Source organism: Thermomyces lanuginosus, assembly GCF_041956635.1.
Source record: "Thermomyces lanuginosus strain ATCC 200065 unplaced genomic scaffold VTN49scaffold_19, whole genome shotgun sequence".
In the NCBI taxonomy this organism is placed as follows: Eukaryota; Fungi; Ascomycota; class Eurotiomycetes; order Eurotiales; family Trichocomaceae; genus Thermomyces; species Thermomyces lanuginosus.
Window position 1 is genome coordinate 380446 of NW_027192353.1, and position 14607 is coordinate 395052.

The 14607-nt window shown below is 48.7% G+C and overlaps 4 protein-coding genes across 4 annotated transcripts; all 4 read right to left on the reverse strand.

Moving 5' to 3' along the window:
- Positions 1-1118: 1118 nt before the first annotated feature.
- On the reverse strand, positions 1119-2483 carry VTN49DRAFT_743 (uncharacterized protein; the record flags this gene model as incomplete). Its single annotated transcript, XM_069415698.1, has 2 exons — positions 1119-2399; positions 2454-2483. The coding sequence occupies 2 exons, from the start codon at positions 2481-2483 to the stop codon at positions 1119-1121; spliced, it is 1311 nt and encodes a 436-aa protein (XP_069271103.1).
- Positions 2484-4287: 1804 nt separating this feature from the next.
- On the reverse strand, positions 4288-5788 carry VTN49DRAFT_744 (uncharacterized protein; the record flags this gene model as incomplete). The annotated part of the gene is made up of 4 exons (XM_069415709.1): positions 4288-4612; positions 4674-5262; positions 5321-5415; positions 5478-5788. The coding sequence occupies 4 exons, from the start codon at positions 5786-5788 to the stop codon at positions 4288-4290; spliced, it is 1320 nt and encodes a 439-aa protein (XP_069271104.1).
- A 1686-nt stretch (positions 5789-7474) lies between these two features.
- On the reverse strand, positions 7475-9457 carry VTN49DRAFT_745 (uncharacterized protein; the record flags this gene model as incomplete). Its single annotated transcript, XM_069415720.1, has 4 exons — positions 7475-8196; positions 8261-9043; positions 9098-9382; positions 9454-9457. The coding sequence occupies 4 exons, from the start codon at positions 9455-9457 to the stop codon at positions 7475-7477; spliced, it is 1794 nt and encodes a 597-aa protein (XP_069271105.1).
- Positions 9458-11377: 1920 nt separating this feature from the next.
- Positions 11378-12329, reverse strand: VTN49DRAFT_746 (uncharacterized protein; the record flags this gene model as incomplete). The annotated part of the gene is made up of 2 exons (XM_069415731.1): positions 11378-12055; positions 12123-12329. 2 exons carry the CDS (start codon positions 12327-12329, stop codon positions 11378-11380), a joined length of 885 nt encoding a protein of 294 aa, XP_069271106.1.
- Between the last annotated feature and the right edge of the window lie 2278 nt (positions 12330-14607).

The window sequence follows — 14607 nt, forward strand, 5'->3', positions numbered from 1 at the left end:
CTATCGTCTGCTCATAAAGGTCTTCTCGAGCTCATAGTCGTCGGAACAGACAACTGGAATCGCGAACATGGCTTGAGTGACTTCTTCCATGAGGCATGATCTTACACCGATCCCAATGGCCGGCCACTGTAAAATCGGAGAGCAACGGATTTCGGAGGCTCCAATTTCATCTAGCTACGAGTAATGAGTGCGAGTACAAATCTGGTCAATGTTTTTGTAGCTTACATACCTGCTCCGTACTAGCTCCAGGAATTTTCGGGGATTTGCGAACAAAATTGCGCTGACAAACATGGTCTAGTGCTGAATTCTGTGATTATGACTGGCTAGAGAATTTGAGCATATGGGGCAGATCCACGTGATTCTACCAAATGCCCTATCTGTCCTCGCCGACAGCCGGGCATGGGATTACGGGCAACATGGATCTTGCTTCCTGCCACACACAAGGTGGCTAATCTTTTTCGTATTTCTTCTCTCAATGTCAGGCATAATTGCATGGATGCACATCGTGGATTACAAGCACAGTGTGGAGCATAACTGTGGTGATTTAGATGAGAATCTTCAACGTCCGGAACTTGTCGGTTTCATCGGGAAAACAAATCGAGAGTCATGGCTAGCACCTCGACGCCCGGAAGCGGCGACGAACATCCTTGGGCAAGCAGCAGGTTGCAATCAGGCGTGTGATATGTCATTTGCTGGGACAGATTGAAGGATTCTTGATAGGAGTTAGGATACACCGAATTCCTCCTTGAATCAAGTTCCTGGTCAAAATAACCCGTTCTGCAGGGTACATTATAGCTACTACGAGTTATGGTAGTCATGACGATTGACGAGACAAAGCACCGCAGCTCCTAAGTTGTTGTGAACACACGCATAAAGCGTGAGCATGGTGCTATGAGGGTCAACTAGGGAGGCAACGTGAAATTTTCTCTTCTTGGCTGATCCTCCATGATTACAAGGAAGATCAATGGTGTTCTCAAATGCGTAGTGCCCATGACTGCTGAGTCCATATTGACATCGCCGTGCAAATGCGGGTAGATTATTTCTCCTACACCTCAATTAACTAGTACTTAAGTTAATAGATATTTTCAGCTGTTCACAATTTCGGCTGAAGTCATAGCTCAATATGACTTGGGTAGTCCCAGCACTCTCTCCGCAATATAGTTGCATATCATTTCACGACTCACAGGCGCAATCCGTGGAATGAACACCTCCCGTAAATATCTCTCGACATGATATTCCTTTGCATAGCCCATCCCCCCATGCGCCATGACCGCTCGTTCACATGCTTGGAACGCCGCTTCGGCAGCAAGATATTTAGCCGCATTAGCGTACTCGCCGGTCACATAACCTCCATCATACATCTTAGCCGCATGATATGTCATCAGGCGGGCAGCCTCAAGCTTCATCCAGCTATCGGCAAGTGGATGCTGGATGGCCTGGTTCTGTCCAATCGGCCGACCAAAAACATGCCTCTCATTGGCATAGATTGCTGCTTTGCGCAGTGCCGCATAACCTAGCCCAAGCGCCTCAGCACCAATCAAGATTCGTTCTGCGTTCATGCCATGCATGATCATCTTGAAGCCTTCATTTTCTTTTCCAACCAGGTCACTGGCCGGAACCCGCCAGTTGTCAAAGAAGAGTGTGTTCGTATCAACGGCTGCTCGACCCATCTTGGGAATCTCGGTTACTTGTACCGCAGAGCGGTCGAGATCAGTGTAGAACAAAGAAAGGCCTAGAGATGGCTTTTGCACTTGATCAAGCGGCGTGGTGCGGACAAGGATGAGAATTTTTTCTGCATGCTGTGCTGTGGAAATCCAGATCTTTTGGCCGGAGAGAATGTAATAATCTCCTTCTTTTCTCGCCGTGGACCGCAATTTCAGAGTATCAAGGCCGGTGTTCGGCTCCGTCACCCCGAAGCAGGCCCTTTCTTTTCCAGCGATCAATGGCTCCAACCATCGCTTTTTCTGCTCTGCAGTCGCAAACTTCACGACGGGCTCAAGGCCAAAAATGTTCATGTGTACGGAAGAAGCGGCTGTCATCCCTCCACCGGATTCAGATATTGTTTGCATCATGACGGCAGCCTCGGAAATGCCCAATTCTGACCCGCCATATTCACTCGGCATGCAAATGCCCAACCAGCCATCCTTGGCAAGAGCACGATGGAGCTCCACGGGAAATACTTTGTTTTCGTCCACTCTTCTCCAGTACTCGTCGGGAAATTTGCTGCAGATCTTAGCAATCGCGTCGCGAACGCTTCTCTGCGACTCGGTGAGATCTGGGTCTTGGTTCTGGAGATATTCCGTTGCGCGTGCATAGGTGCGACGGGTTTCTCTTGTAAGGTGACTGCATCCTTTGATGATATTGCTACTCAACGCTGTGCGTTTGTTTAGCGAGTTGAGCTGCATGCAGTCAGTGGGACGCCTGGCAATGATTTTAGCCTTCGGGGGGCCTACCATTACGTTGCGAGCGAGAGATCCCATCATCGTGCTTGTTGTTCGATCTCAATACAACGCAGCATGTTTCTATCGCATATAGGATTAGGTCTATGGCACTAATAAACCCGAACATCAGTGATCCGATAGTTAAACTCTCCCTCGCTGAAACATTATTGGCAGCTTGGCCGATACCTGTAAAGACCATGTGAACAGACATTGGACAGTTGGCATTAAGAGCTGCTGGTTACTGACTTCGGTAACCATGAGGGCAGTGGGCAAACGACTAGGTTAACAATTTACAAGTTCGTCTTTGGCCTAGTCCGTAAGTCCGAAGCGGATTGTGGGAATTCGGAGCCTGTGCCCGATGAACAACTGCCAACTGGCCAAGTTTGCTAAGTTACCTCGTACCTCGCTGGCCAGTATGCCACAAGAATAATTTCTCGCGTAGTATGGGCTTGGTTCTTTTGCTTGTGCATCGAAGGGATACGCCAGGATGGACCGCTGCTTTCAAATGTGTTGACCGCACTGGAAGTATGAGTACTAGACGCCTCCGAATGCTCAACATGTTCTCCGGCGGGGTGGCACTATTTTCCAGAGTGACGCTCTTTACAGAAGCGAGAAATACCAGTCTTGAAGCAAACTAGCTTCATCGTGCTGATATGTTGTCATCCTCCAGCATCTTTGTTGTTCCAAATTTTGATGGCAGTTGTGGCATTATGACAATGTCTCTTTGGCGATGAGTCTGGAATGGATTGCCGGAAGTGGGATTCTACATTGTTAACCTTTCCCACTATCGCATTCTTTGGTATCGCACTGCGCTGATGAATGCGTTTGTTCATTTTGGAATGAGGAAAGGGCTCGTCGGATTCCCTTTTTTTAGTCGTCGATGCCATCTATGACTTCTCACATTCTGAGCCCGAGAGAAGGAACATCGGAAGAATTTCTACCTACCGGCGACATTTATCCAGAGTGAATCGGCACAATTTGTCTGTAAGTCTTTCCGACATCGCCGTGAAAACAAACTGCCTAACACCTTAGCTCTTGAGCCGATTTCTGTCGACGTCTTCGTCATTTGGACGGTAACCTATTGAAATTTGGCAGGTCGATGTAAAGCTCCGGCTATACAGTCATTGCTCGAATGCTCGAATCTATTTTGACGGTGATCACATCCGACGCAGCGGGGGACTCCTCGGCTCCGACGACCCCCGTGTTTGAGATTGACATCCGTGGACCTGCTCCTTAAACAATGGACTGGATCTTGCTTATTTGCCACCCGTGAAGTCATGCTGCATCACGATATTAGGACGCTGATGAGGCGAGGGCGGCATTCAATTAGATGCGTTAGCCAGTTTCAATGCCGATGATGAAATTCTGTGGCCATGACTGATGGCCGTCGACTCAAGGTGTGCTAGTTGCTCCTGCACAGCAGCATTGACGATTGGAAGCCTCGGAATATCAGAGACTGTGATAACAGCAGCCCAAATGACACCTCCTGAATAAGCTGTTTGGTCGGAAATTTGACTTAAGAGATATGATGGTTAGCGGTATATTTTCCACAGACCCGGATAAACCGGCGTAGTATCACCATTGTGCTGGCGGTACACGGAATGACTGATTGATGGAATCACAATAAACACCAAACCACAACAACATCAGTTGCTGGAGCTTCGGAATGACTGACATATCTACGGAGACCTTTTTCGCAGCGTCCAATTCAGGTCATGGACGCACAAGGTAGTCGTACGTGAATTTGAGACTTGTACCAGCAACTACTTCCGTACTTTGTTTTATTATCCACATAAACCTATAATCCATCCAACGACTAGTGAGTACTGAACGTCCTGCTACCGAGTCACTCCTCATATTCAGAAACAACAGGCGGCACTGCAATCTTCAGACGCGCGAGATCCTTGAGTGTTCGGAACATCGACTCATACGAATCGGTCGTTCCCAAGAATCCCAATCGCCGTGCTTTCCGCATACTTAGTGACAATGGCCAGCCTCCAATAACGGCAGAATCTGTGATTCCAAAGATATCATGGCGGTTCTTCTCGGAAAAAATGTCAAGAACCAGCCCGTGCTTCGTGGTGAGCTCACGCCATGCTTGCTCGACCTCCGGCCGACGAGACCACTCCAGGAGACTGAATGTCGAGCGAGTTACTCCAACGGGACCATATCTACACCAAAGGAGTTAGACGAGTGAACAAGTATTCAGAACAACAGCAAACAGGGGCTCACCCTCGAGGCGTTCGAACATGTCTCGACTGCGTGGCTCGGTACTTCGACTGGTCTTCTTCAGGTGGAGTCCATGTCGTTCCATACCAGCGGGCCAGGTATGGCCAAAGTCTGCCCCAAGTAAACGAAGTGCCATCCTGGATGTTGAATGCTTCATTTGCGGCTTGTTCTGTGAGAACAGCCCATTCCTCGAAATGAGCATTAAGCAGAGCCGTGCTCTGGCAGTACTCACGATCCCAGGCAGCGTAGTCTCCCGGGAAAGCAAGGGGTTGTTTCAAGTGAGCCTGCACAGCTCCGTAGACAGCCAGACCTATCATGTGATTCAAGGCACCATGAGAGACAGCACCAATAATGTACGATGGTCGAACCACGTTCCACTGGACACCGGTCTCCTTGCAGTAGTCAAAGAGCGCATCTTCCTGCGGGTAGTAGAAATTGTCTTCTAAGTCGACCCTTGGATCGCTCTCAAACGAAGGATTTGTTGCTGGGCCGATGTGAAAGCCGTAATGCTTCGCCCCGGTTTGGAGGAGAAAGCGTTTAGGCTTCAAATTAGCCTCACGGAGTGCGCCCAGAAAGTTCTTCAGCAGAGTGGCTATGGACCAGTCAGCAATTTCGAGACTCGCTGACCTGTAGGATAAACTGCATCGTACAGTTGATGTCGCTCAGCTCTTTAGCATCAGCCCACATGTTAAGAATTTCACCTTGCTGTTGAGGCTGCATGTAAGCGAAGAAGAAGACATGATCGCTGTAGAAATGAGTTACGAACGTTAGTCGTCATAGCAAGAAGCAAAACCCGACTGCACGTACACAGATTTGACTTTATCTTTCAATTGCTTCGCAATTTCAGTTGGCCCTGAGAGAAAATCAACCGAGACATGTTCAACTCGAGATGCACCTTCTCCCAAGTCTTCAAAGAAGTGGGGTGGTGGCGGCCGACGGGAGAGACAATAGATCTTCTTCCACCGCTCTGGCGCGTCAGCGAGGATTCGCACCATGTGATATCCGGACAAGCCATTCGCGCCAGTGACCAACGCCGTCAAGTTTGTGAACGGTTCCTCCTTGGGGTAAACAGGGAGACCCCGGAGGTGGCCTTTGGACTGGACGGTAGTGATGCTCATTGTGAATGCAAAGCTTGACAGGGCTATCGAAGATAGTTTTTCTCTGCTCTAGTTCTAGAATGTAATCTCTTCAACAAGAACTGTACCTGTGGTGAAAGGAACAAAATGAACATCCTGCCAGCAGATTCTTTTGGATGATATTTATGATCGACAACCAGAGACCCCCTCCCTAAAGCCTATGTCAATGGAATATTTCAGAGCTCGGAGAACAATGACGTTTGAACCTTGAGCAAGAGCTAAGTTACTTGTTGGTCTATGGAGTATCTCCAGGCTGTGACGATCCAGTGGCCCAGACTGAATCCGCAAGCCCCTTCCGCGGAAATTGCCCCGCATCGCCACGGGCCGGAGAGGCCCGTGCTCTCTGAAGCAGGCATCGTACTATGCCCTCTTTGCACTAGTGATGGATTGACCCAGACCGTGCGAGGTGGGGAAGAAGGCAATGCCTGGAGCAAAGTTAGGTACCCAATCGTAAGCTAGTTATTACAGAGAACTTGGGACGAGTAACTTGTGATCCGAGATTGATGTCCATGTCAACGAAGCTCCCAGATTGATAGAGGAGCTCTGTACTCGGTACTCTCTCCATCGTTATTGTATTATTGTACTCCCTGTGACCACATCTCTTGCACATCGCCGATGGCTTCGTTTCAAATTTGTGTCTTTAGGCAGTTAGTAGTAAAGTAAGTTCGATGATTTCATTGCGTGTTCCATGCAGTGTGATAACCTTGGCTGCAGCTATGCCATAATGATGTGTTTGATTTTTCACCATTGGACAAATAGGTTCCGTTATTTGACAGCAGTGCAGGAGGTAATCACTGTCTCCCTAAGAATTCGCTGTGTTCAGTTTAACCAGATGGGACATAGTCATTCTTTAGGCTCTTGATTGAATCACAGTGGGAAATTTGCGATCATATAGGGATACACTAGAGAATACAGCGCCTCGACGACGAGCAACAAAGCACTGCAAATGGCGGGCTGGATGTCACTTGTAAAACTCTGCTGACTAACTTAAAAGAGCAGCTCGAAATAGAGAAGAAATGGAAACCAACGGGGAACGGGTGAAGTGGTCAAGTGGAGAGAGTTGATCTTCCGCATCTCCACCTTACCGAACGAAATGATCAGATTTTTGGAAAGGTCCATCGTATGATCAATTGATCATAAAGTGCTCAGGAATTGGTTTATCTGCAGTTTTGCACAGAATACAGTGGGCGAGATTCCATAAAACTCAGAACTATCCACACCATACTGCCACAGAGTGCGAGTTGTTAGGTATTGTCCCGTTGGGCTTTCTTGCCGGTAGCTCTTCATAGGCTAATTGATCGACTCCTTGGGAACATTGGAGCCCGAACAAACTCATCGATATATGTGGGTCCGGAGAAGTGTAGAGGATCAACAGGAAGATCTTGCCTTACTGATAGCTCTTAGGGTTATCCATCAGCAATCTTGGTAGATTCCAAGCATTGTATCCGCCCAATCCATAAATGCCGCACTGTACGCTAACTTGTGTGGTCCTTGTCTTACGGCAACATGATAGTAACGTTTAACTTCTAGGCTGCAACAAGGACTCGGCGTAAGTCGCCTCTCAAGTTATCGACATATCTATCTTTGACATTACCTCTGCTAATCCGCCTATAACATTCATTTGACAAAAACAAATAGTTATCATCGTTGTTCTGTTCCATCAAGAAATCAAGCTTTCTCAGCATCTGACGGCTTCTCCGGTTTCAGAGCCGCAGTGCTGCTATCCCTGCTTGTGAAGTCATTTGGATCAGTCATGTACTCGTCATTGTTCATGCCGCGGAACCGGTAAAGGAAAATAATCAACTGGACGGCCATGGCAACAGCTGGTCCAGCCCAGATGTAGATAAGGTAAGGATCCCTGGTGGCAGGAATCAGAATTTCGCCGAGTGCGCTGGAAAGAGCATTCATGAAAAGGAAAATAGCCATAACAAGACCACGCATAGAAGGCGGAGATCGAGCGTAGGCTAGCTCGTAAGCCGTCGTATTGGCGAAGCACTCGCCCATAGCACCCAAGACGACGTTCGGGATCTGCCACCAGATGCTCAATGGGCTGACATCGTCACAGGTTGAGGCATAGTAACCACATGGCGACGTTTTATACACTCTCCATTGGATGATGGCGCCGATCACACTTGATATTCCCGCCAAGGCGAATCCGATGGCGATGCGATAAATCCTGCCGGGAGCCATCCGCAGTCGATCCAGGGTCGGATAAAATACGTGTGTGAGGAAAGGAATGAACACAATGATAGTCAGAGGGTTGAAGTTATTCAACAGATCATTGGGCGCTCCGTTTGTCACCATTGATGCTCCTTGATTCGTGGAAACAGACCCAATGCCGCCGTCATTCAAGTAAAAGATGGGAAAGTAGGCAAACACTTCAGTCGCAGCTGTAGCATGACATATTAGCGCATGGGTAATGAAAGGTCAGAGGCAAAGAAGGCCATAGCTTACCGATTGTGCGACGGACATCTTCCACAAGTTTCTCATCCCAGTCGACATACACCCCTTGTGTAGCCAGGACATTGGGCTTGGCAGCGTCCCAGAAACCTTTGCGCCATACTCGGAACTTATTTCGCTTGAGTGCAGTCCAAATGATTTTCACGGCGTTGGTTAGATCGGACGATCCGTTCGGAGGCGCCTTGTATGTCCGTTTGTATATGGCGAAGAGGAGAATCGGGAGCAGGAAGTAGACGATGCCGGCCTCAAGATAAGACAACCAGAATCCCACGTACTTCTCCGAATAGGTCGTGGCAAGCATGAAAAAAGCACCAATATTCACGAACGCGTAGAAGATGAGCATCGTCCTTCTGGCTGTTGTCTCAGGGTCGACAATTACTTTCTCTCCCGATTTCAGGACCTTCGTGTAGGGTTTCTGGTGGCGATGCTGATCCAATACAGTTGGCGCAATGTTTGGCTTGAAGATGCCTGCTCCAAGTGCTAGAATCAACAGACTCAAGATGAAAGGGGGCGCTGCATGAGCTGTGCCGCGCTGAAGTACTTGCGGTATCGCGCCTACAATCTGGATGACATGAGCAACACCGCAAATAATGACACCCCAGACAATCGCCTTGTATCGTCCCACGTAAACATCAGCCCACCAGCCACCGAATATTGGAATCACATAAGCCAGGAAGTTGAAGAGCAAGACAAGGCCAGAACTAGCCTGAAGGCCCATGCCCAATGCCCCTGCGGTATCTTGGGTTCCGCGTTTCGGAGCACCAGCTCCATTACCATCTGTACCCATTCGTCAGCAACGGCAACCGCCCAGATATGTTCCGGAGACTGGACCTTTCGGAAGCGGAAATTGTATGAAGTTGGAGAAAACAGTTTTTGCACCATAATAAGAAGCTCGCTCTGCGAGTTCCACCAAGCATAGCGAGAACGATACCCATGGAAGCCTCTCGGGGACCTTTCGGAGAACTTGTAATTCCTCCTCCGTCGGCTCAGGGTACTTTTCACTCGATGACGCTCGTGTCGCATCGTGACCAGCTTCCACAGCGTTTATATCCGCCGAGGGGAGCTTGGCCGCTGAGAGCTGATTCTGTGCCTCGATGTTGGACTCCGAACTAACAGCTGGAGTGATCATCAGCATGTGCGTCAAAAGAGCATCCACTGCGTACTCGCAGCAATCGGCGAGTAATTACCCATCTTGGAGAGTGCCTAAACGTCTGCCACTGATGGCAACAGATTTGTGAAAGGACTGGGAGAAAATCTCAACGGATAAAAGATGCGGACCATGTGTACGAAGTATATACTCCATCGTGGGCAGTTATCGGAGGCTTCCGGGAAGTGGCGACCAAGATCTAGCATAATACTCGCTCGTGATGGCGAGCTTCGCGCTACATTGACAATGCGTCCTCTCCGGAAGCACTTGATGCCTTCTACTGGCGCGAGCAATAGAGAATAATCACCCTGGCTGGCGCCAAGAGGCCACAATTGCAACCATGTGGCTGTTAGTTCGATCATCTCAGAAGGAAAGGGATGAAAGAATGATACCATTTTCCTCTCTCGAGTTTAGACAGCGGCATGTTCCGTCCATAGATTAGGTGGGTCTAACCAGGTTGCGTCTGTTGGCGTTTGCTTGTTATCAGGCGAAGCTTTGCGAAGCTTTCAATCAAGCGTTTGATTGGGTTTTAGGGCTTGTCCTAGCGGCGAATGTCCAAGCGCTTACCTGATACAGTAACTTTCATAACGTCGGCTGCCGTTATCTATGTCAGTTGAGTTGGTTTACAAGAACATCAGTTACTTACTCCTACGCGGTTCATTCCGGATGGGCAAATGATATTCATTTGTTGTATTGTAGATGCTGTCAACGAGGCATTGTAAGAAATCCACTATTTCCCGATTTAGTACAGTTTCTACGATAATCGTGAGCGCAATGACTGGGGTGGAAGATAACGCAATCGAAACCGAAAGTGGCGTTTGACGCACTTGACAATATCTTGAAACTCGCGCCCCAGGAGCGATAATTACTAGACGTTTCATATCCAATTACAATATTACACTCTTCGCAAGTGCCATCTTGCTGGTCGCCCAGTTAATCATGTAGAACAGCTTTGCAGGTAACGAGTCTTTGACTGATCGCAACCTACACTTATTCCATTTTTGAAAGATGTAGGGTCTGGCTGCGGTGGCGTCATTATGAAGAGCCCCTCCCGCAGGAGCTGAACCAGATCGAACGCAAGGAAAGAGGAACCTGAAAAATCGAATATAATAGCATAGACCTTAAAAGCTTGGCTTCTGTTCCCCACGAGAACGAAGGACAGCCCGAAAAGAGAGCATGGAACTGCGCGCGACGTCGAACTCAACTCGAAAATCAGCTCAGCGAACAGGACGCCATGATTCTTGTCGAACCCGACACAGAGCTCGATACGACTTCTGATGAATTCGGTGATTTGCTGAGGGAAGAAGTTGTGGAAATCGAGGCCATGGCGGCGAACGGCAGTTGCGGTTTTTCCTCGGACGCGTTCAAGAATTCTAATACGCATTTGCTCCAAGATTATGGCCTGATGTTATTCAGTTCACTTTGGCGGCCTGAGTGTGTTTATGGGGTTTCCTGTGGCATTGATGCCAGGGGGCGGGGGCCAGGTTTATTGACATCCAGATGATGAATGCCCAGATCTGAAATTTTAGCACGGAAAGGTAGCGAGTATCGAGATAATGGAGGGCAGATCCTTGAAGAGTCATAAATTCTCCGGTGTCAGATCCAGCTATCCGTGATACATTGACTCGAAGGCCATCTGAAAGCAGGCAGCAAATCGATGGACGTTAGGCAGTTCTGGAAGCAGGGTTTATCTGGCACTAGATGCATTATATTCAACCGGTTCAGAAGAGCAGTTGTAAGAAACCACCTAGATATACCTCGCCTAGAGGTACCTGTGGGCAGGGTGGAAAGTCACTGCTAAAGGTCCGTTCTTAGTGAATGAAAACATTAGCATTAGAGTATTATTGATCTGGGTTTTCGTAACATATGGCCAAGAATGGTAAATGTCGTGAACAGGCATCAGAAAATATCCGAAAGTAGGAAAATATGTACAAAACAAACGAGCGATTGTGCCATCAAGATGGTTACCTCGGTGCCTGTGGTCCCTGCTGTCGATTTGACCCCTCCCAGCCCGCGTCTAACGTATGATGGGTAACTTCGATCGTCGTCTGCTGGTACACTTTGCCCATCTGCGTTAATTCGACGTCCCTTTGGACGATGTTATCCGTTGAGCTTTGACCGTCACCGTATTCATCGCGGCCTTTCGCGCTACTGCGGAAAGGGTTCATGCGGCGAGGTTCGCGATGTGATGCCGCGGTGACTGTGGCAATGTGTCCTGAAAGATAGTCTTCTCGCCGGTAGCTGCGATCCCGATTGCTGCGTTCCATGTCGTGGAAGAGATTTCGTCGTGTTAACGTGTAGAGGATAACATCAACAAATCCGGAGCTGGTCATCAGGGCACCACTGATACAGAAGTAGGTTATGCTAGGCGTGTTGCCTTGCGCCGAAGCCATTCGACCGGCTGCTAGCGGCAGAGAAAGCACCACATAGGCCAGTGGATAAATCATCATGGAGCTGACTACCCGTCGGAGGCGTTTCAGTCCCTCCAGATGGTGACTTCCCAGTAAGGCCGAGGAAGCAATGCGGTGTCGAAGGTAGAAAAACATGATGGTATAGAGGACAAGGGTACCGAATTCGGCAAGAAAGATCCAGAGGTAGTGCATGAAGAGGCGGTCAATCTCGAACTTTTCATCAATCCAGCACTAACCACTCGTCAGTTTCCGAAACTATTCATTTGACAAGCAATGAAAGGAGAAATAGGGCACTAACCCAGGCACCAGCCGGTACAAAAAGATGACCCCCATGTCTCGTAAAGGGAATGACGAGAAGTATAAGCAGAAACACCCACACCGAAAGTATAGCCACCACAAACCACTTGTGAGGTAGCTTTTTACCGGATATGACCAGCGCGAACGTGTGGACAGCAATTGCTAAGATAAAAAGACCGCTGGCAGGGTCACCAATATGGAGAGACATTCCCTGCAAGTGACATGCAACGGTGTGGGCTCTGATCTCATCTTTCGCAGCCCAGTAAGCACAAACCAGAAAGCCAATCGATTGCACAATATCCGCCAAAAGAAGGTTGAAAATGAGAATAATGTATTGGCTCTGACCCAGATATTGTTTCTGGTACAATCGCCAGAAGAGAAGCCGATATGTCAGATAACAAACGAGTGAAAAGGTCGCCAGCACCGAGATGGCTGCCAGAACGGAGACACCAATCTGACCATTTCGAAGATCTCTAGGCAGAGGCTTCACGAGTAAACGTCCATTGTTCTCCGATCCGTGGCCTTCCATTTCATGGTGATCCATTCGAGGCACAAGTGAGCGAACGAAATGATCGGTAGTTAAGAGATGCATGATCCTGGCCATGACCATCGTTTAGCGATCCGCATTGGTGCGTCAACGGAGCCGTCAACTCATCGAACAGCGCACTGGGGTTTTTACCTTGGAATGTAGAGAGAGAGAGGCTCATGCTTTGAATGTGCACGGCCTTGGTTTATCAAGTTTTCAATTGAGATCGGTTTTATTCTGTCCCATTGCAGGCACCCTCAGTAGGGTTGGCTCCACTGGGCCCTACCGGCACCGAAAGTAGTACTTATCTACTATCGGCCAGCTTGCAATCTATGAGGATCGTGGGATTCATGTTGATTTGATAAAGTCATCAGGTACGGGGTAGGCCCGGAGATACCTGAATCTTCTGGTAAGGGGCAGAGGGCACTAATTCGCATCAAGGCTAGCCGCTGCGCTCCCTGCTCCAGTCCTGAGCCGGGAAACCGGGGTCATGCCGTCATGAACTGGAGTTGACTTTAACATTAGTGGACAATATCCATCATTGTAAATGAAAACTTGGTGAAGGCCGACTCTTATTCGTCTCCATTGGCTGTCTGTGCGAACTAAGTGTTCGGCAATGGACCCAACAATGAACCCTACACATTGGTTCTTCAGGGTCAATGTGTCTGGAATTTGTCCCAACCTATCATCAACGCCGAGCCCCGGCTGAACCCCGGCAACGTGGCTTTTAGTCTGGGGCTCTGAGCGCAGGGGTATGAGGCTGGAACGAGGACTACGAATGTCTAACAGTCAACATCCTCGGCCCATGAAAATTCTCATTCGAAAGCCCCTCATGAGTCAAAATCTATGCTTGCCATTTTCTCCTGAGTTTATTGCGCAGACTCTGCCAACCTGGCAGTCAATGCGAGTGCCGGTGATGCTTTAACACCGGATCCTGGGATTGGACTTCGAAGGAACCGGATCCAAAGAATAGTGCCTTATCCGATGCCCTCTAAAGGCGAATCTGGAACTGGGTTCCGCAGTCAAATACTCCATAAAGTACTCTGGCACCGTGCAGCAGTGTGGCCGAATAAGCTTACTCCGTACCCGTATTCTGTAGGCTAGTTCTGGATAACGTTAGCCTCGTGTCGATGGGCCTACCGAGCCCTCCCGGCAAGGCCGCATGGGTCACCGAGCACATACTTCCGATATTTAGCGTATCCGGATCTGGATCCATCCTCCGCAATAACCGACGTAAATTTCACTACAAGAGAGGCCATTGAAAAACACCGCGTACGAGTATGGGCACATAGTAATACCTAGGTATGTACTATGTACTATTGTAGCGAGACATCTACCCCTGAATCCTCCCTAATACTAATTAACCAATGTGGACAGTTAATATTCTTCAATATAGAGAAGAGACGGAGAAGGCCAAGTACGATGGGGCATCGAGTTAGTTTACTTGCCTGTCCCCAGATGAAGGGTCCTCAGACAATCCATCGGAGCAGGCAGATCCGGGCTGGGCTAGGCTAGGCCAAGTTCACGCAAGTTAAACACCGATTAATTACTTTAGCTCAGGGCACTCGGCACTCGAAGTCCTGGAACCCGGTTCGCCATCTGCTATCGTTTGTTCGGGATCGCGAGTCTTGACCCGATCGTACATGTGTAGCCTAGCACAAATGTTCTTCGCAGACTTTGTTCGGGGCCATGTTAATCAGTCCGTGAGCTCCCTGGCATATCATGTCCTAAGCTCTAATCAAGCAAGGTTTTCTCTGTTGGCAAGGCTGCTGGACTCCGTACGGAGGACTCCATAATGCCTTGTGAACAATATCTTCGGCAGCCTTCGCTTGTTCCGTACTTTACGTACTGCTTACTTATTTAACCAGGTACGAGTATTAGCCTATATTGCCTAGATAGTTAATACGTTACCTTTGGGCTCATTTAACCTACTCGTATAAGTTTTACTCCGTACGGAGGT